At 43.1% G+C, this 24,285-nt stretch overlaps 1 protein-coding gene across 6 annotated transcripts in view; it reads left to right on the top strand.

Annotated features, from left to right (window-relative positions):
- GATA6 (GATA binding protein 6) overlaps window positions 1–24,285 on the top strand; it is a 136,100-nt gene that overhangs the window by 20,964 nt on the left and 90,851 nt on the right. For 4 of the 6 annotated variants that reach the window (XM_081801522.1, XM_081801519.1, XM_081801521.1 and 1 more), the window contains exon 7: window positions 1,598–2,421. The exons of 1 other annotated variant lie outside the window; for it this stretch is intronic. In XM_081801522.1, the coding sequence (XP_081657648.1) occupies window positions 1,598–1,780 (183 nt within the window). In that variant the 3' untranslated portion in view covers window positions 1,781–2,421. Of the gene's footprint in view, window positions 1–1,597; window positions 2,422–8,164; window positions 9,682–24,285 lie in introns of those variants that run through there. One more of the 6 variants, XM_081801523.1, reaches the window with a different exon arrangement.

The raw sequence follows: 24,285 nt of genomic DNA, 5'->3' as shown, positions 1-24,285 counted from the left end.
GGAGATGCCTGCAGACCTCTTTGAAGCTCAAGGAGAACAGCACTATTTAAATATAATCTTGGAAACTAATAGTGATGTGCTTTATTTATATGGCATTGTTTTTTTTCCATCCCAAGACATTAGAAATAAATCCTTACTTTCCTGATGGGGGAAATTAAGAGATGTAGAGCTGTTGTGTTAACAAAGTAACCATGGGTTTTTGTTTTTTGTTTTAAGATTTTATTTATTTGAGAGAGAGAGAATGAGTGAGAGCGAGCGCGTGAGCATGTGTGGGGTGGAGAGGGGCAGAGGGAGAAGCAGATGCCCTGTTGAGCAGGGAGCCTGACACGGGGCTCAATCCCAGGACCCCGAGATCACGAGATCGTGACCTGAGCTGAAGGCAGACGCTTAACCGACTGAGCCACCCAGGCGCCCCCAAAGTAACCAGGTTACAAATATTTTTATTTTTCTGATAGCCACAGTTTTTCATTCCTTGTGACACTTAGTACTTCCATAATGCTTTCTTGTAAATGCTGCTTGGTTCTAGGACCATGGTCTGCTTTCTCTGATTGAGATGGTGAGATTAAGATACTCACCCAATTTGAAAAGCCAGTTTTGTTACAAAAGATAATTCATCAGGTTTTAAATCTTTCCCCGGGATCTTTTATGACTTTGACTAGAATAGGGTCATCCATTTTGATGCATTTTAGAAGATAAACTTTTTCTTTAGAATGCCAGTGACTTCAAGTTTTGGGACAAACCCTCCCCGCTACCATTTATGTTTGTAATCAGCATTTTAAAAAAAGATTTTATTTCTTTGAGAGAGTGCAGAGAGAGCTCAGAGAGCAGGAGGAGGGGGAAGGAGCAGAGGGAGAGGGAGAAGCAAGCTCCTCACTGAGCAGGGAGGCCAATGTGGAGCTCAGGACCCTGAGACCACGATCTGAACTAAAGACAGGCACTTAACCGACTGAGTCCCCCCAGGAGCCCCTGTAATCAGCATTTTACTATTAGTCCAAGGGCACTTAAACTTCGGGCTGTGCCTTTCTTCACCGTTACAAACCTGCTATTTGAATGTGTGCAGATGTATAAAACAATCTGCTCCTTTGCCCAGGGTAGATTGTGTGTGTAGAACTGTTCTTTCCTCCTTAAAAAGGGCAGCATCCTGGGTTATGGGTAGAACCTGGCCTACTCAAGCCCAGGAGGGGCGGGGCGAAAGGGCCCAAGGGGACAGCGAGTGAGCTCTGCATTAAATTTGCTTGTTAAATTACAAAAAAATAACGAAAATATTCTGCTAAACACTGAATTAGGTCATTGGCTACAGTGATCGTACTCTTCCTTCTTGTGAGAAAAGGTGCTTATGTTCTTTTGCGTTATTTGAGCTGTTAGGGGAGACATAAAAGGTTTTGTTGTGATTGACGACTTTCACGGGTCCTGATGGAGACAGAACCCTTGTGTGTTTGTGTATCTTCTTGTGCCACTTCCTAAACTCTTAGTGAGGCACTTTCGTGTCTCCCTCCAAACTGAAATGAGTATAGTTTTTTAGAGTGAACGTTCACTTATCTAAAAGTGTTTCTCCTTCGTTGGAATTTACACATAGTTGTTACTTTTTTTTTTTGAGGCAGGCCGCTCTAAAGCACTGCGAGAGCCTAACCTAGAGGTTACAAAAGCAGAGAAGAGAGCGTTGGCAGTGAGGGATGGTTGGCTTCCCCTCACACAAGAAAAAGCCGTAACCACAAACTTACTTAGATGTAGGGAGGACAGATCAGAGGCCATGGAAGCCGGCAGTCTGAATTCGAGCTAAGGAGGCAGTGTGACCATCATCAAAGTCTTAAGCTCTGGGAATGATCACACACTCACCCTGGGGTTGCTGTGTTTTGTTTCTTCAGCTCAGGGCTCCGTTAAGAGAGATTACAGCACAGAGGACTGAACATATCCCAGTTGACTCCTTTTTGGTTTCCTTCCTCAAAGATGAAATTGATGTTCACAAGCTAGAGAACCTCTGCTGTTCTGGAATGGCTGTGTCCTTTAAGGGTTTCTTTTCACTTGGAAGAGTTGCCTATTCAGAGGTGCCTTAGGAGCTGTCTCTGGGCCTGCCTGTCAGGCAGTGGAAAAGAGAGAGAGCTGACAGGGTTGGCGAGCCCACTGTGAGCCAGACACTGCTGGGCACTGACTCCAGGAGTTTATCAAATTAGAAATCCTTCACTTTCCAGGGGGCGCCTGGGTGGCTCAGTCAGTTAAGCGTCTGCCTTCGGCTCAGATCATGATCCCGGGGTCCTGGGATCGAGCCCCACGTCCGGCTCCCTGCTCAGCGCGGAGCCTGCTTCTCCCTCTCCCTCTATCTGCCGCTCTGCCTGCTTGTGTGCTCTCTCTCTCTCTCTGCTTCTCAAATACATAAGTAAAATCTTTAAAAAAAAAAAAAAAAAAAAGGAATCCTTGACTTTTCAGATACGTCCAAAAGTTGTTTTCACAGGGAAAAAAAAATTCATGTGATCTAAAGATGAACTGTGCCTACTTCACAGGCTAGTGGACATTTTCCATGTCCCAGCCTCGCAGAAGCCCGGGTTGTCCCTGAAGTCATTTATTCCTTTAAGAGGGAGATTTCCAGCCAGTCACTCAGCTGGGTCTCCCACCTAACCTGGCCTGAGTTCAGTGCTAAGCCCCGGCCGAGTCTGGAGCTGATAACACATTCTTTCAACAGGAAGTGCCTCCATTTTCAGTTGTCTGTGGGAGGGTGGAGGGCAGATAAGCTGTGAATGGAAACCCAGAACAGATTTCTGCCCCACCCTTATAATGCACTTTGATCAGAGAAAGAGTTAGGACCTCCGCCTGTGTGAGCTGCCCACCAAGAGGAGGAAGGATGGTTCAGCTGTGGGCATTCTGAAACGCTCCCTTCAGAGCGCCTGTTCAGGAACACTGGTGGGGTTAGGTTGGTTTACGTTAGTGAAATGCCTGCTTTTGCTGTGTTTAGATGTCTTCCATATGAACTAAAGTCCTTTCAAGGGTTTAACTAGATGTGGGAAAACATATTAATCAATCGAAATTTATGCTTATAATTTTCTGTGTGTGTACTGGGTCCAGGGTCGTAAGTTTTCTCTCATTTTTTTCCCCCCAAGTTGGACTGTACTGATTCTTGATAGGGTAGCTCTTGAACATCATCAAAGAGGGAAAGGCACTTTAGACAAACAATGATGTGACAAGCCAGGTTTCTTAAGGAGAGTTGTGCCAGTTCTAGATTTCGTACACAGTTAGAATACCGGTTTCAAGAGCTCAGATGATACGGATGCACCCGATTGTAGCGTGTTTGCTGTTTTAACGTATGTGGAACCATGTTTCACATCAGCCAGCTTCCAGACGGTGGCAGATAGCATGGATGGAGGTGACTTCCGGGGGGCATGAGTGCCCATTCTGGGCCTCCCTTCTCTAGCTTAGTACCTCCACTCGGATTCCTCCCTATTTTTTCGTGCTACTTTATGACTCTTTCCAGGCTGGCTTACCCCTCAAGTGCTTGTGCGTGATATTTCTGGTGCTAATGTTTTCTGCCTTCCCCAAAGTTAGACTGCACTACGCCATTCAATTAAAATATTCGAAGGAAGGTACTGATGACTAATAGATGGTCCCCTGTCCCCACACACTACTTACTGGGTTCCCTTGAAATACTTTTGCGTGTGTAAATTGTAATGATGACAATTTATATCCTGCTGTTTTTCAGTTAACGTTGCGTTACAGGATTTTTTCCACTTTGCTACATGATCTTACTATTTTTAATAATTGCATAATAGTTCATTGAGCGGATGTACCTTGCTTTTCCAAACCATCCCATATTATTAGGCATTAGATTATTTCCATGGTTTCCCCTATTATAAGTTACCCTGAAATGGATGTCTTCCCTTGTGGAGCCTTTCCCTTCCTTTGAATTCTTTCCTTATAAATACATTTCCAGAAGTGAGATTACAGAGCTAAGTAGTGTATAAAGTTCTTGATGGGCTTTGCTAATTGCCTTCTACGGAGTGTACCAGAATATAGCCCTGCCGCCCGTGGATGAGGGGACTGGGGTTATCACGGTCTCATCAGATATCATCACTATGATCTCATTATGTATCATTACATAAACATTTTTATTTTTTATTCAGGTATGACTGATACACAAAAAAGCTGTACATTGCAGTATTTCATGTTTAAATAGTGTATCCCCAATTACAAACAAGGTTCTTAACAGCGTTGGCATAAGCACTTGTTCCATCTTTTCCTCAGAAAGTCAGATGTTGCTTTTGATTTCAAATGAGCCGAGGTGAGTCACTCATGTAATTTGGGGTTTGCCTGCCTTTTGGCGCAGGAGTCTTGGTCTGCCGTATAGCTTAACAACATTTTTGACTGAACAAAGAAGACAATAGGTAGTTGAGTTGGTGGCTTTTGGAGTTACTGCTCAAGGGTTAAGAATAATGTTCAAGGTACTAGGATTTCTTCAGTGTAGTTTATTTGAAGAAGGCCCATGAACCTTTTGAAGGGCTAAGGAAGCACCTTGGTTTTTTTGTTTTGTTTTGTTTTTTTGTTTTTGTTCTGAAGAGTTGTCAGAAACAATTAGAAGGTCATTGCTGAGGTAGATGGTTTTCACTTAGCTCTGAATTTAGTTCCACTTCTCCCACTAAGTGATGGGTTGTAACTCACCTGTTGAAGGGCAGACTTGGGGAGATTAAATTAGGTCTATGCTCCTTAACAAGAATAATAAAATAACTAATAGTGGTGTATACTGGTATCGTCCTTCCTGTTGTCAGATACTGTTGGAAATGCTTTATGTATGTTAATGAATTTTAGGGGTGCCTGGGTGGCTCAGTCGGTTAAGCGTCGGCTCCGGATTTCGGCTCAGGTCATGATCTTGGGGGGGGGGTCCTGGGATCAAGCCTTGCTTTGGGCTCTGTGCTCAGCGCAGAGTCAACTTGTCCTTCTCCCTCTGCCCGTCCCCCTGTTTGTTCTCTTTCTCTCTCTCCCTAAAATAAATAAAATCATTTAAAAAAATTTGCATTTTTCTAGGTGAGGAACCTGAGGCATAGAGAGTTTTCAGTCTGGCCTTCTAGTTTGCCTCTCCCACATTGTCTCCTTGCCTCCTTTGCTTATCCTTCTGTTTCAGAAGGCCTCTGGTATGTCCTACATGCCTCCCATGCTGCAAACCCTTTCCTCACCAGTATCTTTACCGTGGCGAAGCATCATGCCGATCCTTTATGAGCACTGAATCATCAAACCCTACCTGATGGGTGACGTGAAGGCGAGTTTACCCAGGAGGAGGCTTGGAGAGGTGACCTTACTCAGTAGGTGGCTGAACCAGAGTAGTGCTTGGAAGTCTGCTTGCGGCCCATCCCCCCAGGAATCCTTTCCGTCTTGATTCCTTTTTTGATCTGTTGCTCCACTCCATATCTCAGCCACTCATTTATCATTCATGATAGTTGATCATTGTTACTTCCACGTGTGTATGTGGCCTAGGAGCTCATCCAGGGAGTGACTGTCTCTTTGGGGCTCATGGTCCCAGTGCCTGGCTCTCATAAGCACCTTGCTAATGTTTCCTGTTGCTGACTTGAGGTGGTGACCGACCCCTCTGCTATCTGAGCATGTCTGGCTAGGTGAGGTGGGCTGCTTCCTGGGCCAATTCAGGTACCCTTTTTGTTTCAGAAAATTAACACTTGCTGTGGTGAAGTCAGATTTAGTTTGATAAATGCACATGCGCTTTTTCTGGGACTAGGTAGATCAATATGAGATTGGATGTGACATAAGTCATTTATAATTGCACTCACTCTTTTTTTTTTAAATGTTTTATTTATTTATTCATGAGAGTCAGAGAGAGAGAGAGAGGCAGAGGCAGAGGGAGAAGCAGGCTCCCCACCCAGCAGGGAGCCCGATGCGGGACTTGATCCCAGGACCCCGGGATCATGACCTGAGCCGAAGGCAGACGCTTAACCATCTGAGCCACCCAGGTGCCCTGCACTCACTCTTTTTATTAGTAGTATGGTAGCTCCTTTCTCAAATGAGTCCTTTTGTAATTGAATATCACCCTTTTGTTTATTTCTTTGGGGGATAAATCTGGGTCTATGCTGAGTTTGCTCACAGTGGAGTTTCAGGAATTAATGGCTATTGTTAATTACCATATTTATGGGTAACCAAATCATCACTTTGGTGTGTTTGGCAGGATTATCTCAGCCATTTCAAAATCTGTTTTGAAGTTTTAGGCATCTCAGTGACTTCATGAAATTTGCTTTTTTATGCACCCCGAGCCCTCAGTTTAAGTCTCGTGTTAATTTCAAAAGAAGTTGGAGTGTGGTGGTACTGTTGTGCCTGGATTTTTACATACCCTCATTTTCACCCGGAAACAGAAGGATTGGTTACCTGTGATGAGGGGCTGGATTGGGAAGTTGGGATGGGCAGATAGGAATTCCCATAGTCAGACCTCCTAGAGCCCTCCTTCCAGCCTCATGCAGTTATCTTGAGGATGAGAGAGAAAGGCAGATGTTTTGTTCCAGAGAGAGCAGGACCACATTGATTCCAGGCCCCTGTGTGGAGCCAAGGGGGGCTCAGCGTGCCTTCCGTTCAGTTCAGCCTGTGTCTGGTGCCCCATGTTTCTCTGAAGTAGATGTCACATCAGCTCAGACAGACAAAGGGATGTTTTTGAAAAGCGCAAAACGTTCTACTTGTGTCAAAAAGCAAATAGCCAGTAATTTATGGGATGAAACCCTGAAACCTAGGAAGAAATAAGAGACTCTGAGCTTTTTAGAAGGAAAAAACCATGATTCAAGTATGGAATCATGGCTAGATTTTTTTTTTTTAACTTTTAATTATTTTTAAAAAGCTTTTGTTTGTCAGAGAGGGAGACAGAGAGCACAAGCAGGGGGAGCTGCAGGCAGAGGGAGAAGCAGACACCCCGCTGAGCAGGGAGCCTGATGCGGGGCCCAGTCCCAGGACCCCAAGATCATGACCTGAGCCAAAGGCAGACGCTTCACCGGCTGAGCCACCCAGGCACCCCTAGATCCTGTAACTTCTTAACCAAGCACAACATACATATAAATCCTGAGGGAAACACCCCTGCGTTTCCTGTACCTGGCAGTCAGCACCGCGTGTTGCTGGAGAGAACGGTGGAATGTTCTGCAGGTTGGAGTTGTGGCCGATGCACATGTACGAGTGGAGTTCTGATACCAGAGGTGGCGTGTGCCCGAACTCAGATTGGTAAAAGATGCTCCAGGAAGACGTGTTATTTTTGACATGTTGGAGCTTCTTTAACCTCCGGGGGCACTGTGTGTGGACGGCCACTGTGTCTCTGGGTGTCGTGCACGTCACTGACCCATCCTCAGAGCCACACCGAGCAGCCTGGACCGAGCAGCCTGGGCATCATACTGGTCATGGCTAGATTTTTTTTTTTTTTTTTTTTAAGTCAAAGGCAACTGTTTCCTCAAACTGTAGTCTAAACATGATTTTAGTTATTTTGGTTTGATTCTACTAAGTTATATCGTGTTTTCTATTTGGCCTTTCTCATTTGGATGGAAGGAAGGAATGAAATAAGAGAACAGTGATCTTCTGCTTCAACAAATGTTGCCACAACCATGACAGATACTGGATGTTAGCATTTTCTTTATAATGTGGCCTGCTCTCAAAATGGCCCGTTCTCCTTGCAAAGAATTAAAGATAAATGCGGTATATTAAAACCTGTGTACGCATGAGTTAATTTTCCCCGAAGTCGGTGCTCAAAAATTTCATTTCTTAGGTCTTGCTGCGCTGTGTAGCTTTCCATCCTAGACTTCGGCATAAGTGCTCAGGTTGTGGCTCTGCTGTGTGTGTGGGTGGGGGGGGCGGTGGGGGGCGGTGGCGCCCTGTGCTTTCTCTGGAAATGATGAGATTGTGTGGGCATCCTGAGACCCGTTTACCTGGGTGGTGTGGTTTGTTTCGCTGTCAGAGAGCTGGGAGTTCGGCCGGTCTTACAAACGGCCTCCGGCAGTTGCCCTTTCCTACCTTTGTCCAGCCGAGCAGCATGCTGGGTGGTTGCTGCCGTGAGCTCTCAAGGGTGAGGCCACTTGCGCCGAACGGCCGGCCCCGCTGCCCACCGCCTTTGTCCCCAGGTGTTTTCCTTGCAGGAGAGTGCCGCCTGACAAATTTATCGATAACTGTCTCTCCCCTTCTCTCTTCCCTCTCTGTCTCTCTCTTCCGCCAGGCGGGCGCCTCAGTGATGTCTGGTGCGGGAGAGAGCACTAACCCCGAGAACAGCGAGCTCAAGTACTCAGGTCAAGATGGGTTGTACATAGGCGTCAGCCTGGCCTCGCCGGCCGAAGTCACATCCTCGGTGAGACAGGATTCCTGGTGCGCCCTTGCCCTGGCCTGAGCCTGCTGCCAGGGAGCAGGAGGGCGCGCGGCCTGCGGGGATTTTTGTCAAGCCGGCCACACCAGGGCGAGTATGCTGACGGAACATTCCTCTGATGCGTGATTTCCGTGCCTTTATTTTGAAAGAGATGTATTTCCTGAGAGGCCTGCTCTGCCTTCACCCTGCCCCTGTCTCTGAAGAGCCAGAGAGGAGATGGAGAACTTCCAGGGAAGGGCCAGTGGAGCCCACAGCATGTCGCCTCCTCCCCGGCCACGGTCCTTTCCAGCCAGCCAACCTGCCTCTGGGCCCGCCAGGGGATCTGATGTCCGCCGTGCCACTTCCAGAAAGCGGGACTAGGACCAGGGCCTTGCCTGCTAAGGAATATTGAGAGAGATTTTTTTTTTTTTTTTTTTTTTTAAAAAAAAGGTTTTATGTGTATTGCCCCAAATCATGTGCTTCTTCTGATCGGTTTTGGTTGTTCCAAAATTTCTTTGTACCTTTTCCACACCTGAATTTCACCTGCTTTCATGGAGAAGACCATTTGGTACACACCTCTGGAGGCTGAGTCAGGACTGTGACTCAGTTGGCAAGACTGCATTATGACTGTAACGTACACTGTGACTGACGTTTCTCAAAGTGCATATTGTGTGACTGATCTGAAGTCAGTCGGGTTTTGTAAACAGGGTAGCAAACAAGATGTTTTTCTTCCATGTAAACAATAATTTTTTTTTAAAAGTGCAATTTGCGTTGCAGCAATCAGTGTTAAATCATTTGCATAAGATTTAACAACATTTTTTATAATGAATGTAAACATTTTAACTTAATGGTACTTAAATAATTTAAAAGAAGAAAATGTTAACTTAGACATTCTTATACTTCTTTTACAACCGCATCCCATTTCTATATTTCCAATTGTGAAAGAAAAATATTTCAAGAACAAATCTTCTCTCAGGAAAATTGCCTTTATCCATCTGTTAAGAATTTTTATACAAGAACACCAGTATCCCCTCTTTATTTTACTGTGGAATGCGTGCTGGAAAAATTGCAACAAAACTTTACTACCTAACAGATAACATTTGTAAATACTGTAGGCATCTGTACACACTACGATGAAGTCTATAGTGTGACTAACCCACAGGCAGGTTGGTTTACATTAATTTTTTTTTTTAAATGGGATGTCGTATGGAAACCTATTTTCACCAAAGTTTTAAAAATAAAAAGGGTATTGTTTCGTCTTCTGTACAGTGAGTTCCTTCCCTTTTAGTTTCATTTGGATACTGTATGTGGCTGGAGATGTTCATATAAAACAAATGCATGTGATGTTTGTAAATTGCCTTTTGGCTTTCCTTTCAATGAATTGTTCTTTTGGAGCTGCTTTATACCTTGGTTTATTTGAAGTTGGCACATGGAGTTATCACCTTCAGTTTGCATTGGGGACACTTTTTATAAGTGAAAAGGACCCAGTATTCTGTGACAATATCTGAGATTATAAGCATTCTGTGTAGGGCTAATCCTTGAAAACATTTAAATTAAGAGTCCAGAGTTTCTTTCCCTCTGAATGAGGTATACTCCCAGAAACAGAACAGTTTTCCTTTCTAGTTCCTTCTTTGCAAAGTGCCACCAAGTCTCCCAGCTCATCTGAGGTTGAAGTCCTTAACACTCACCGGAAGGTAGGAAATGATCTGAACAGTCTCTGTGGATTTCAGAAAACCAGGAGACTGTTTCACAACACAATGGTGGCATTTCATTTTGGCTCCTGAAGTGTGGGACATTTTTTGCTTCTTTGATTATCAGTCATTCTAGGGGGCCAGTCTGAGTCTTCCAAGAGAGGGGAAGTCTTGCTTTGTGGTGGGTAGTATTGCAAGTAAGACTCAGAGCTGGGGGGCGGTATATGTGTCTGGGGAAGCCACTGAGTCCCACATGTACCCTGATAACCATTAAGGTGGGCTAGAACCATGGTCTGGGTGTGGACTCAGACCGCTAGGCTTCGGGTCCCTGCTCTGCATGCACGAGCTCTGTGACCTTGGGCAAGTGTGTTGACTTTGAGGTAAGGTGGCAGGAGCTCTTATCACATGGGTGTTCTGAATGCCTTACTCCCTGTGGGGTATTCAGAAGTTAGTTTATGGTTTGTGAGGGTCTGGTGTCCCTTGACTCACTTGCACTTTGTGAACAAGGCTGGGGTGAGTGAAATGAGGGATTCTCCCAGCCCAGGGGGTGGCTGAGTTGGAGGGAGGGAGCACACGAGAGACACCAGTCTGAATTTGGCTGACTATTTTAAAAGAAAAGGGTTAGTCTGACAGCAGAAGAAAATTGTTACCCCAATTTTTTTCCCTCCTTCCTCTTCCAGTTCTCATTACTTTGAGTGCTTTCTGGTGGGTTGGGAGTTTGTTAGAGTTAATACAATTTGGTGGGAAAATGAATTTTTCTTATTGGGGCTTCCGAATAATCTTTTCTGGGGATGGTCTCGGATATTGCTCCTTCCAAACCCAAGACACCACTGAATTGCTAAAGCTTTTTTTTTTTAAGAACACAAAAGGGAAAGAATTCAAGCTTTCATAAAATAAAGTACAAGGGGCAAGAATGAGGGGAACGGGGCTTCTTGTATCTAGCCTGTCCTAACACCATGAGCTCTCCTAAACTAGGCCTTTCAATGCTAACTTTCTCACCTGTGATTGTATAAAGAAGTTTGATAATTTGTTCCAAATACATGATCTCAGCACTGCCCCCCAAAGTGTGACCTACAAAAAACAAGTCATATCTCAAAAGAGGGAGTGCATTTAAATAGATGGTGCATCTCAGCTTCAAGAGTCCTCAGACCCATCACCATGGGTTGCAGAATTTCTGTCACCCATGGCTGATTTTAGGCCACCTTACATAATTGAAGGCTCTGTCTGGGGTCTCTCTTCGGGGTCACTTTGTGGTGTTTCCTGGTGCCTATGGGAGGGTCAGGAAAGCAAAGGGAGCCGTTCATTTCCCCCCTGCAAGTAAATTAACTTCTTGCTCATGGGAAATGTTTTCCTCAGTCCTTGGAATAATTTCAGATCATAGATTAGCTGCTGGGAGGGCAATACAGCAAGTCTTTGGTGGCTATGCCGATTTCAGGCTGCTTTTAATTCGGGGCAGTGTGGTAGCTTGGTGCTTTCAATTCTATGTACTGGCATTTTCCACGGGGTCTTCAGATCCTATGACTCTGAGAAGGAAATAATTGTGTAGGCAAGGCCAGGTCGGGGAGCAGGATCCAACATTCATTCAGGGTAAGGCAGCTCTTGCTAATTAAAATGCGTTTTGTTTCTGGGTTGAAATACCAAGTCAGCTTGGCACCTGTTGTCTGGAAACACTAAGGGGCAGTCAGGTATGAATTTGATTATTTTAAATGAGAAACATCAGTACATTTGGTAGACCAAATCTTTCAAAACAGGGTCTGTGGTAAAAACTCGGTACCTATAGCTCTGGCTACTTGAGGCATTCGAGATGGATTTTGTGTGGCTGAACCTTCAGCTGCAATGAAAGCAGACCCCTCGGTTGTGGTGGCTGGAGGTGGGTGGGGGCTCGGGGGTGCGGGACAAGGTGGTAGCCAGCTGTAGGACCTGCAGAGGAAAAGAGTCCTATGGTGTCTGTGACTGGTTCAAATGTCAAATACTAGGAGGCTGAAAGCCTAAGTAAGTTCACGGGGGCTCTGGATAAAGTAAATTATGGTTGATACTTAACGCACAGCTTCTAAAGGAAAGTTAGGATGTGGCAGGTACACGTTGAACCCCTGAGTTAGACGTTTGAGCAAGCGACCACGCTCCCACCAAGTACTGAGGCATCTCCCAATCTGCACCCGAGAACTGGTGGGTCAGCTGGTCTGTGCTGTGCTTCCCCACTCAGGAGCCCGCCCAGGGAGGTGACTGCTCACACTGTTCTAGTTAAAGAGATGCTTTGCTTGGAAGCTTTTTTTTTTTTTGCTTGTTTTTAAAGAATGGGCATTTAAAAGATGGCTTAAATATAGCAGAGATGAAATAATGTTTTAATTGGTGGAAGGGCTTATATTTCAGTCATCGGTGGTTCCCTGTGGTAAGATAATCATCTCGATATCCCTTCACTTTGGGGCAAGGCATTTCCTCTCTCTGGACCTCCGTCTCCGAAGCAGCCATAAAATGCAGAAATCAGGCAGTGTGGCTGCTCAGAGGTCCCTCCCATCTGCATTTGCTGCCCACGGGCCAAGGTGCAGATTCAATGCAGAGGCGATGGTGTGTCTGTGGGAAGCTGGTGGAGTTGCACTCCCCTTCTAGCTCTCCTCTGGTACCCTTACCAGCTCATCCTGCTGCTTTAGGCCACAGAGGGTGAGAATCCTGGTCATATTCATGAACACAGGGGCTTTGTAAGAGGTGCTGCCCCACCCCCTCATGCCAAACCTGCTTGGTCTGGGGCCCCTGGTACAAAACTTATACAGCGATACGGACCCAGACCGGAAAATGGAAACGTCTGGCAGCTGAGCCGTCCACAGAACAAGGAAAAAACAGCTTTGCTTTGCTTGGCCCATTGCTTCGATATCTTGTAGTTGGTTTTTTATTTCTTGGAAACAATCAACTTTTCATTGTTTGCCTTCTGTGTCTTCTCTTCAGCCATCGAGTTTTCCTCCCTGTCTCTCTACCCCTTCCCCAGGTTTTACCTCTGTTTTTGTGAATTCTCTTCCTTTAACACTCCAAGACTGGCCTGAAATAGCAAATATTTATCTAGCACTGACTACATACCAGTTTCTATGCAAAGTGTTGCACATATGTCGATTTATATCATGAATGAAGTGGTGCTATCCCCATTTTACAGATGTGTCTGCAGAGGCACAGAAAAGTAACTTGCCCAAGGTTACATAGTGGCACAGCTAGGATTTGAGCCCGAGCAGTCCTGCTCCAAAGCACGTGTTCTTAATCTCTCCATCATATTGTCTTTTCATCTTGATTTAAAGGGGAAGAAATTGGAGAATGCAGAAGGGAAGCCAGAATTGCCTGAGACTTGAGGCTAGGTCCTTCCTCTCTCCCCCAGCATCTCGGAAATAGGTAATTGTGATTTGCAATACAGGTATGCCTTATTAAAGACACCTAGTTAAATGTATGTGTTTCTTCCAATGACAAGTTTCTTTAGAACAGGGAAGGTAGGATGTAGCTGTTAGCCGGAAAGGAAGGGCAGGAGTTTGCAGGTATTGTGCGGAGTGTGAGCAATTTACTTGTCGTCTTTACATGGAACTCCAAGTAAGGCTTGTTATACCCTTACCTGGCACAAAAGATGAGGCTAAAGCATTTTGCAAAGTGTAAAAAGCTGGTAAAATTATTAGTAGTGGTTAAAACTGAACACGAGAGAACAAGGAATGCATCATTGTGGTGTCAAATCTTTCTATGCTTGGTTGTGCCAAGGAATTTTTTTCAGAAAAACTTGTGCAAGATGTTGGCAGTGGTGTCTTAGGCTTTATCTTTTTAAATAAGTGTTCATTAGTGCTTACATCATTGTTGCTATTATTACTTTGATAAGTGTACATTACTAATGATGCTCTCTGTCAGGGTTCTCAGACTTCTATTTGCATGAGAATCATGCATAGTGTTTGTTAAAATTGCACAGCCCCTGACTCCTTCCCCAAAGAATCTGATTCTGCAGGTCCCATGTAAGGCTGAAGAATGTGCATTTTTTGGCCTTGCATTAATTAAAATTTCTTGAATAGTACAAAACTCAAAAGTTATAAATTGGAATACAGTGAAAAACAATTGCCCTTCTTACCCCTATTCCCCAGCCACTCTGTTCTTCTCCCAGATGTAACTTCTTATTTCTTGTATTGATTATACGCATTGACTATCGGTGCATACACAAGCATATACAAGTATATATACTCATTTTTTTTTTTTTTACACACCTGGTAGCATACTATACACGTTGCATTTTGCTTTTTTCACTTAGTATGTCTGGGTAGTTCATTATTTACTAAGTGCCTTACTGAAGAACATTTGTTTCCCATCTTCTGCTATTTGAACAATGCTGCAATAATTATCCCGTATCTGTGTCATTTCACTCATATGCAAATATACCTATGAAGTGAGTTTCTAGAATTGGCATTACTGAGTCAAGGGGTATCTCTACTATTAATTTTGATAGCTTGGCCAAATTGGTCTTACAGAGGTTGGTTCCGTTTGCACTCCCACAGGCAATGTACAAGAGTGCATGTTTTCCCTTAGCCAAACACGTTTGTTACCAAACATTCTGATTTTTGTCATTTTCGCATCTCTGAGTTTTGTTTTGCATTTATCTTATTGTGAATGAGGTTGAACATTTTTTCCAATGATTAAGAGCCATGTGTGTAGTTCCATTTATGTGAACTCTTTGCCCGATTCTGTTCATATTCTTTACCTATTATTTTCTATTGGGTTATTGGTTTCATTGATTTGAGAAGCTCTTTGCATATGAAGGACATTAGCCTTTTGTCTGAAATATACTTTAAAGATATTTATTCCTGGTTTTTCGTTTGACTTTGTTTATACTTTTAAAAAAATCATGATCTTTTCTTTTTTAAAGGTATTTCAGTTTATCAATCTTGTCTTTTATGGCTTTGGAGTTTTGTGTAATATTTAGGAAAGCCTTCTTCACTGTTAAGATTTTTTTTTAATCCCATGTTTTCTTCTAGTACTTCATGGTTTCGCTTTTGAGGTTTACATTTTGTTTCCATCTGGAATTTTTGTTTTTGGTGGTTGTAATATGTGTAGTATATATTTAACCTTATGTTTTTCCAAATGGCAACCGAATTGTCCCAGCATCATTTCTTAATAATCCATTTATCTCCCACTGATTCAAAATGGGAATTAAAAAAATATGTAGATTCTCATATGTATATGTATTCTTGTATAAATTCTTATGTGGATATATATAATATAAATTTTTATATATATTTGGCTCTATTTCTGGATTTTTCTATTCTGTATCAGTGATCTGTTTGTTCATGCTTTGATCCCAAATTGCTTTGACTATTCAATATACTTAGAGGGCTAACCCCTTCTCATTAATCTTTTAAAAAATGAGAACTTGATCACTATTTTCACTTTATTTTCCACACAAACTTTAGAATCGACTTGTGCAGTAAAAACACAAACAAAAAAAACCCTATTGGTATTTTTATTGGGATAATATTAAAATTTTGAATTAACTTAGGGAGAATTAATATATTTTGTTGACTTACCTTTTCATTTGTTTAGATATTTTTTTGCATCCCTCATTAGCATTTTAAACTTTTCATTTAGATCCTGTGCATGTGTTTATTTAAGTTTATCCCTAGGTGTTTCACACTTCCTGATGTTGGTCTTACTTTTCTAATTGGTTGTTACATACGCTAAGTGTATATTAAGCTTGTTTCCCAGAATCATTCTGAATTTTCATATCTTCTTTCGATTGATTATCTGGTGTCTTCTGGGGGATCATGCAGTTTTCCGTTTGCACTGCTGATGGCTTGGGTGTTGGTGGGAAACCCTGCTCTTGGTGGTGTTTGAATAAGGAAATACATACCTTCTAATGTACTTGTTCAATTAAATCATGGATTCACTTAACTTTAGAAATGGAAGGACCTTCCTGAGGTCCAGCAGAGGAAACAGTCTTGAGAGGTTAAGTCCTGCTGGTTAGTGTGGACCCTGGGTTTCCAGACTCCTGACTCAGTGGCCTTGGCTCTGGGCTAGGCTGAGAGGTCACTAAAGGAAACTAAACTAGAGAACCGAACACTGTGAGCAAAAATTTGGCCTTTGGCAGAGGCTAGTAACTTCTACTACTCTGAGCATTGCTTCATTAATCAGTTTAGAAATTAACAAGGTACTGAGACTTGGGCCAATAGAGTTGTTCAAAGATTGCATATGTCCCCAAACACCAGCTCAGAGTTACCTCCAGGGAGTAGCACAGATGACCATTGGTCTCCAGTGAATCATCAGGCTGCGTTTGCTGGAATAAATGAAAGCATTGTGAGAGCAGGAAATTAGGACAAACACCTACACTTGCTAACCCAAACAGCTTCCCTTTCTGAGCCCCCGGAGATCACTTATCACCAAATGGACAGATACACTCTGCGAAGTTTTTGTAGGCCTCACAGCTTGTAAATAAGAGACTGCATTCTTTATGCTCCCTTCTTGTTGAATCTGGCAGAGGGAAGATCTCTGGCTCCAATCAGCTGGGCAATGACCAGTAGCTAGGCTGGCTGAGAGTGATGACTCCAGTCAAACGAACTTTGTAAACCCTGTATATTACATTTTGAGGACACAAGCCATCTTATTCATGGAAAAGGATGTTGGGAGCATCTACTGTGTATTATCTATAAGACATACTGAATACCAGTTGGTCTATGGGGAACACACTGGCATAGATTACACAATATTTAACATTTCTATAACTCTTATCTTCCCTTTACTCTTTCTTACACACTTATTATTCCTTATATACTTTTACCAGAAATGTCTTTTTGTTTATTCTGTTCTTCCATTTACATTTTGTTGACTACTTGGGTTTACAACAAACATTTCTGATACTTTGATACTACTAGATTCATGGGTGAAATTTTTAGTTGAGTCCTTCCAGGAGAAATTCCTAGATGGTGCCTCTTTTCCTTTCCAAATGAGTGAGAGGTTCTTTTATTATGGAACTGACCAGAGAAGGCCTTTGGTTAGTGGCTGTATCTTTTATTGGGGCAGTGGAGGTAGCTGCTCCTCAGTTCAGCCTTCCTTCCTCGACCTCTTTAAAGCATTTGACATTGTGGCCGGCTCCATTTTTCCTGAAACCTCCCCTTTTGACTTGTCATGATGTTATAAATAAATCAGGAATGTGATGAAGTGGGAAGGACTGTGGACTTTGGAGTCATGCAATCATGAGTTTGAATCCTGGCTCCACACACCAGCTCTGTGGCTTGACCACGTTGCTTGAACTCTCCAGGTTGCAGTGTTCAGTGTTCAACAAAAAGGAGAGCGATATTACCACTTCATGGCCCTGTCATCAGCCTTGAAGCCTCACTCAGCTTGAGCTTTGTGGAGGGAGGAGCCGCGTACGTAACTCAAGGCATGGTTCTACTATAGTGCATTTATGAGATAGACACTGATTTAGTTGCTTTTTATTTCCCATGTGCAGCCTAGAAGAACCTCATTCATTCATTCACCATCTATTAGTCAAGGTTCTCCAGAGAAACAGAACCATATATGTATTATGTACATGTACATATGTATGTACTTTTATATGTGTATTTGCATGTGCATGTATATGTATCTCTATGTGTGTATATTACCTTCTCTACTCTCTCTCTCTCTCCCTCCCTTTAGGGAATTGGCTCATGCAGTGATTGTGGGGGATAGCAAGTCTGAGATCCATAAGGCAGGCCAGCAAACTGGTAGCTCAGTTTAAGAGTTGATGTTGGCTCAACACCCATTTATGATAAAAACTCTCAACTAAGCAGGTATAGAAGGAATGTACCACAACAAAATGAAGGCCGTGTATGACAAGCCCTCAGCTAACATCACACTGAGCAGTGAAAAGCTGAAAGCTTCTCCTTCTAAGGTCAGGAATAAGACAGGGATGCCCACTCTTCACCATTTTTATTCACCGTAGTATTGGAAGTCCTATCCAGAGCAATTATATAAGAAAAAGAAATAAAAGTCATCCAGGTTGGAAAGGAAAAAGTAAAACTCATTATTTTCAGATGACATGATACATATAGAAAACCCTAATGACTCCATCGAAAAACTAATAAACGAATTCAGTAAAGTTGCAGGATACAAAATCAATACACAAAAATCTGTTGTTTCTTATACACTAATAAGAAACTATCAGGAAGAGAAATTAGGGAAGCCATCCCATTTATAATTGCATCAAAAAGAATAAAATACCTAGGAATAAATTGAATCAAGGAGGTGAAAGACCTGTGTATTGAAAACTACAAGACATAAATGAAATTGAAGAAGACACAAATGAACATCTCTTACTCATGGAGTGGAAGAATCAATGTTGTTAAAATGTCTATTTACTCAAAGCAATCAACAGATTTGGTGCAGTCGCCATCAAAATTCCAAGGGCATTTTTCACAGAAATAAAACAATCCTAAAATTTGTGTAGAACCATGAAAGACCCAAATAGCCAAAGCAATCTTGGGAAGGAAGAAAGCTGGAGGCATCATGAGCCCTGATTTTAAACTATATTACAAAACTATAGTAATTAAAACAGTATGGTATTGGCAGAAAAGCACATAGATCGATGGAACAGAATAGAGAGCCTAGTAATAAACCCGCACATACATGGTCAATTAATTTACAACAAAGGGGCCAAGAACATATAATGGGAAAAGGTCAGTCTCTTCAGTAAATGGTGTTGGGAAAACTGGACCACTATCTGACACCATACACAAAAATGAACTCAAAATAAAGACTTGAATATAAGAACTGAAACCGTAAAACTCCTGAAAAAAAAAAACCCCAAAAACATAGGTGGTAAGCTCCTTGACATAGGTGTTGGTGATGATTTTTTGAATCTAACACCAAAATCAAAGACACAAAAATGAAGATACATCAAAAACTAAGAAGCCTCTGCACGGCAAAGGAAGCCTTCAAACAAAATGAAAAAGCAACCTACTGACTGGGAGAAAATATTTGCTAATTATATCTCTGATAAGGGGCTAATATCCAAAATATATGAAAAACCCATACAACTCAGCAGCAATAGAACAACAAATCCAATTAAAAATTAGGCAGGTCTGAATAAACATTTTTCCAAAGAAGACATACAGATGGCCAACGTGCCCATGTAAAGGTGCTCAGCGGCACTAGTCATGAGGGAAATGCAAACCAAAGCTGCGTGAGATACCACCTCGCACCTGTCAGAATGGCTAGCATCAAAAGATAAGAAACAACAAGTGTCGGTGAGGCTGTGGAGGAAAGGGAACCCTTGTGCACTGTTGGTGGGAATGCAAACTGGTGCAGCCAGTATGAAAAATAAGATGGAGCTTCCTCAAAAAATTAAAAATAGAACTACTATATGGTCCAGCAATTCCACTTCTGGGTATTTATGTGGAGAAAACAGAAACATTAACTTTAGAAGATACATGCACTCCCATGTTCACTGCAGCATTATTTATAATAGCCAAGATGTGGAAGTAACCTAAGTATCCATCAATGGATGGATGGATAAAGAAAATGTGGTTATATGTATCTATGATTACTCAGCCATAAAAAAGAAGGAAATCGGGCGCCTGGGTGGCTCAGTTGGTTAAGCGACTGCCTTCGGCTTAGGTCATGATCCTGGAGTCCCGGGATCGAGTCCCGCATCGGGCTCCCTGCTCAGCAGGGAGTCTGCTTCTCCCTCTGACCCTCCCCTCTCGCATGCTCTATCTCATTCTCTCTCTCAAATAAATAAATAAAATCTTTAAAAAAAAAAAAAAGAAGGAAATCTTGCCATTTGTGACAACATGGATGGACCTTGAGGGCATTATTCTAAGTGAAATAGGTTGGGAAGAGAAAGGCGAGTACCATCTGATCTTTCTTATATAAAACAAAAACAAAGCCCTCCCCAAAAGACCTAAGCTCATAGATACAGACAAGAGATTGGTGGTTGCCAGAGGCAGGGAGTGGGAGGTAGGAGAAATGAGTTGAAGATGAAAAAAGAGTCGATGTTGGAATCTTGAGTCTCAGTTTTGCAGGGCAGTAGTCTGGAAACTGGCAGCATTTCTATGCTGCATTCCCGAGGAGGAGTTTTTTCTTTTTCTTTTTTTTTTTTAAGATTTTTATTTATTTGTCAGAGAGAGAGAGCACAAGCAGGGGGGAGCAGCAGAGGGAGAGGGAGAAACAGGCTCCCCACTGAGCAGGGAGCCCTATGTGGGACTCGATCCCAGGACCCTGGGATCATGACTTGAGCCGAAGGCAGACGCTTAACTGACTGAGCCACCCAGGCGTCCCAAGGAGGAGTTTTTTCTTTGGAAACTCTGAAGGCCTTCCATTGACTGGATTAGGCCCACCCTTCTTATGGAGGGTAATCTGGTTTACTCAGTTTACTGTTTATATGTTAATTACATCTAAAAAAATACCTTCAGAGCAACCTGTAGACTAATACTGGGGACTCCCACAGGCTTCTCACTGGGCAGGGGACGTTCTGTACAAGGGTGTTTTCCTGAAGTATAGGAGCTGTCGACTCCTGTCCCCTCAAGTCCTGAGCCTGGCTTGCCATGGTCAGGCTATGTGACTCTGGGCAAGTCACTGGGCTCTTCTGGGCTTCCGCTTGGACATTTAGACTTGATGCACCTTACGTTTTCTTCTCACTTTTTAACACTGTGTTTCTCTTCTCCTCTAGTGTTGGTACAAGATTTGCAGAGACTTGTTAGGAATTCACAGCTTGTGATTGCTTCACTTTTTTTGGATATGGCATCACATGTTTATGAACCAGAAAAGGGGTGTCTTTTTATCACTGATGTGATGATATCATTCATCTAGTCAGTGCTTGAGAGGTGTTTTTAGATTAAAAAATATTTTTAAAAAGTATGTCTCATTAAAAAGACATGTACCCGCACAAGCTCGAGGGTAACGATAGGCAGACTCACCCTCTGTATTAGCTTTCTTGAAATTTAGGGGACTGTAGAGTATACTGGAAAGAACCAAGGCTTTGGAAGAAGACAGATTTTAACTTAAACCCTGCGTTTCCACTTACCAGCTGTGCGAACTTGGTCATAATATTTAACTTCCCTGGGCCTCCGTTTATACTCACCTGCAAAGTGAGAGTAATGGGATATCTTCTGGGGTTGTTGGAAAATTAAATAAAATGCTATATGTGAACTGCCAAGCATAATACTTGACACCGAGGAAACTTGAAATAAAGATGAGCCCCTTGGTCTTCCCCTCAATTGTTTCTGAAGTTCTGGAACCCAACGGTGCCACTAGTAAGTGTGAGACAAGAGGGTAACTTTCAGGGGTGTGGAAGTACACAACCCCAAGACCCCATATCAGGGTGTGGTTACCATCTGAGTCTATCAAATGAGAAAGGGGAGGGTTAGGCTGTGGAGTGCTTTGCTTTTTAAAAACAGACAAGCTGTACTCTAGGAATCGGCTGTTCTTCCATTCTAGGAAGTAGTGATTAATCATTACAGGAAATAGTTTTGTACTGTGTTTTTTTCCTCGAGTACCTTACCAATGAAAGTAATTAAGACTAGAAACTTCATTTGAGAACAATTTTGGGAGAAGTCACAATGGAGATGGGCATCCCAGGATTGGAGTTGACCTCCTAAGAGTTATTTAATCCTATCATGGTTTTATTTATTTATTTATTTATTTATTTATTTATTTATTTACTTATTTATTTATTTATTTTCCCAGAGAGAGAGACACAGCGAGAGAGGGAACACAAGCAGGGGGAATGGGAGAGGGAGAACCAGGCTTCCCGAGGAGCAGGGAGCCCGACGTGGGGCTCCATCCCAGGACCCTGGGATCATGACCTGAGCCGAAGGCAGACGCTTAACCACTTAACCGACCGAGCCACCCAGTCACCCCCTATCATAGTTTTAATCCCTGTCATGATGTCTCCAAGGCCACAACGGGCTTGTATATTGAAAAATAAATTTGTTCAATGCTACTTCATAGCAAAAGACTTAGAATACCATCAGCAATAGGAATAATGACAAATAATAACTAACTAAAAACGGGCCTCTATGGGTTGCTGGAGGAAAGCTTCCTTCCAGCTGGGGAAGATGGGGAAGGTTGCTTCTGGAACCCGAGGCCGCTTGTGCTGCCCTCCAGCAGGGGTGAGCCCAAGGGTCTGAGCGTTTTCCTTACAGCATTTGTGCCTGAGCAAGACACACTCACCCTCTAGTTGCACCTGGTTTCATTCAAGCTCTAAGTTGCTGTTAATTACCATTGACAAGTTTCTTTCAACTGTTCTCCTCTTCAAAGAAGATAAATTGTTCACTTTACTACATTCTGAATGGGATTTTTTTTTCCTGAATGGGATTTTTCATTGACACTCCCCAAATGGCTGCAGTTGGGAGTTGGTGTCCCGTGTACCATTAGAATCATGGCTGCTTTGGGTTGGTTACTGAAAACCAGTCAGGTCAACACGGCCGGCCACTTGCTTCAATTCCACTTTCACGTGGAGCACGCAAAGCTGTTTCCGGCAGGGCTGATTATAACCTGGGGCCAAGGATCTGGGGCTCCTTGCTCTTCTTTTCCAAAGTAGAAAGGCAAGCTCGCTTTTCCCTGCAGTGGACGCTTCCCTAGGCCTCGAGCCCAAGCGGTTCTATCCAAACTGATGGCTGCCATTTATTTATGGTGAGAGAAAGAATGAGAAAAGAGAGAGAAATAGCACTAAAGATGCCTTGAATGAACTGTTTCTGTAGAGTCTGCGCCCTTTGGCGTCCCTTCGGGTGCTGGGCTGGGCTCCGAGAGGCTGAGTTGGTGGCCCTTCAGTCCATCAGCTAGCTTCCAGTCTCTCGCCTGGGGCAGGTGTGCCCTCAGGAGGGAGTCTTCTGTCCCACCGACCTGATGTTCTCTCCTTCCAGGCAGTGGAGGGCAGGGGGCCTGTGGCTCAGCCTCACCCCTGAACGCACAAAGACGGAGACTGGCCTGAGTCCTGTTCACAAATTCTCTTCTTCAAGATTTGCTGCTCACATTCCAGCAGAGTCCGGAAACAGGAAGCCACACAGAGGAAAGAAGTACAGAGGGAGAGACTTTACAGAGAAAAGATAAACTCTCAAATCTCATCCACTAATTGGCTCATTCTGTTAACTTCAGGTAGAGTAGGCAGTGGGAATAGAGAAGACTTTAATTAAATGTTTTTGTTTTAATGAAATATATAACCCAAAGAGCATATGTATCTGCATATACTCAGTTCAAAGAATAATCATGAGATACCCAGAGACCCACCACCCAGCTTAAGAAATAAAGCATTACCAGTATTTTTTCATCCCTGTGGGGCTCCAGGAACTGAATCCACCATACGTTTACATTTAAATATTGTCAGATTATCACCTCTTTGGGCATTCTCCAGATAAGAATGGGTTTTATTTTATTTTATTTTATTTTTTTCAAGTAAGCTCTACTCCCAAAGTGGGGCTTGAGCTCACAACCCTGAGATCACAAGTAACATGTTCTAGGACTGAGCCAGCCAGGCAGCCCAGATAAGAACTGGTTTTAATGATTTGAAGGATTCCCGACTTCCGCCAAATCTTTTCATTAGCCTCTCCCCCACCCTAGCCACCATTAGAGAGTTTCCCCAACTTATGTCTGCAAAACAAAACAAAACAAAAAACAAAAACAGGTTGATAATCCATCTAGGGAGACCATTTCTATGAGTAACATCACTTAGCTACCTGACTCTCCCTAAAGTCTGCAGATATTAGAGCTAGGAATCCTACAGACTTAAGGAAGAAGCAGATGCCTTTCTTTCAGGGTAGAGGGATGGAAGGAGAGGTTGCAAGTAGATTTTCCTCTCTGTATTTTATTTTTTTTAAAAGATTTTATTTATTTATTTGACAGAGAGACACACAGCAAAAGAGGGAACACAAGCAGGGGAAGTGGGAGAGGGAGAAGCAGGCTTCCCGCTGAGCAGGGAGCCCGATGTGGGGCTCAATCCCAGGACCCTGGGATCATGACCCAAGCCGAAGGCAGACACTTAAGGAGTGAGCCACCCAGGTGCCCCTGGATTTTCCTCTCTTTAATACACAGTCATTTAGCTTGCAGCCAAGATCACTTTTCTTTGGCCTTTTCCCAAGGGATTCTGTAGAATGGTATCGTATGTTCTGTGTGGGCCATTTCAGAGGGATACTATTGAATGATATCATAATGTTCTGTATGGGCAACCTCAGGAACTGCAAGCTGGGTGGATGGATGGTGCAGGTAGGTCTGATCATATTAAGACAGACATGGCTGAGAAGCCATTCTGAGTAGTCTGCTTGCCTCTGAAGGTCAAGAAGCTTCTCCCATTGCTCATCACTCACAAGCAGGCTGTAATGATTTTGTCAC

This window comes from Leptonychotes weddellii, chromosome 13 (genome assembly GCF_054177405.1).
Source record: "Leptonychotes weddellii isolate Sample4059 chromosome 13, ASM5417740v2, whole genome shotgun sequence".
Taxonomy (NCBI): Eukaryota; Metazoa; Chordata; class Mammalia; order Carnivora; family Phocidae; genus Leptonychotes; species Leptonychotes weddellii.
This window is presented reverse-complemented; position numbering and strand designations above follow the sequence as displayed.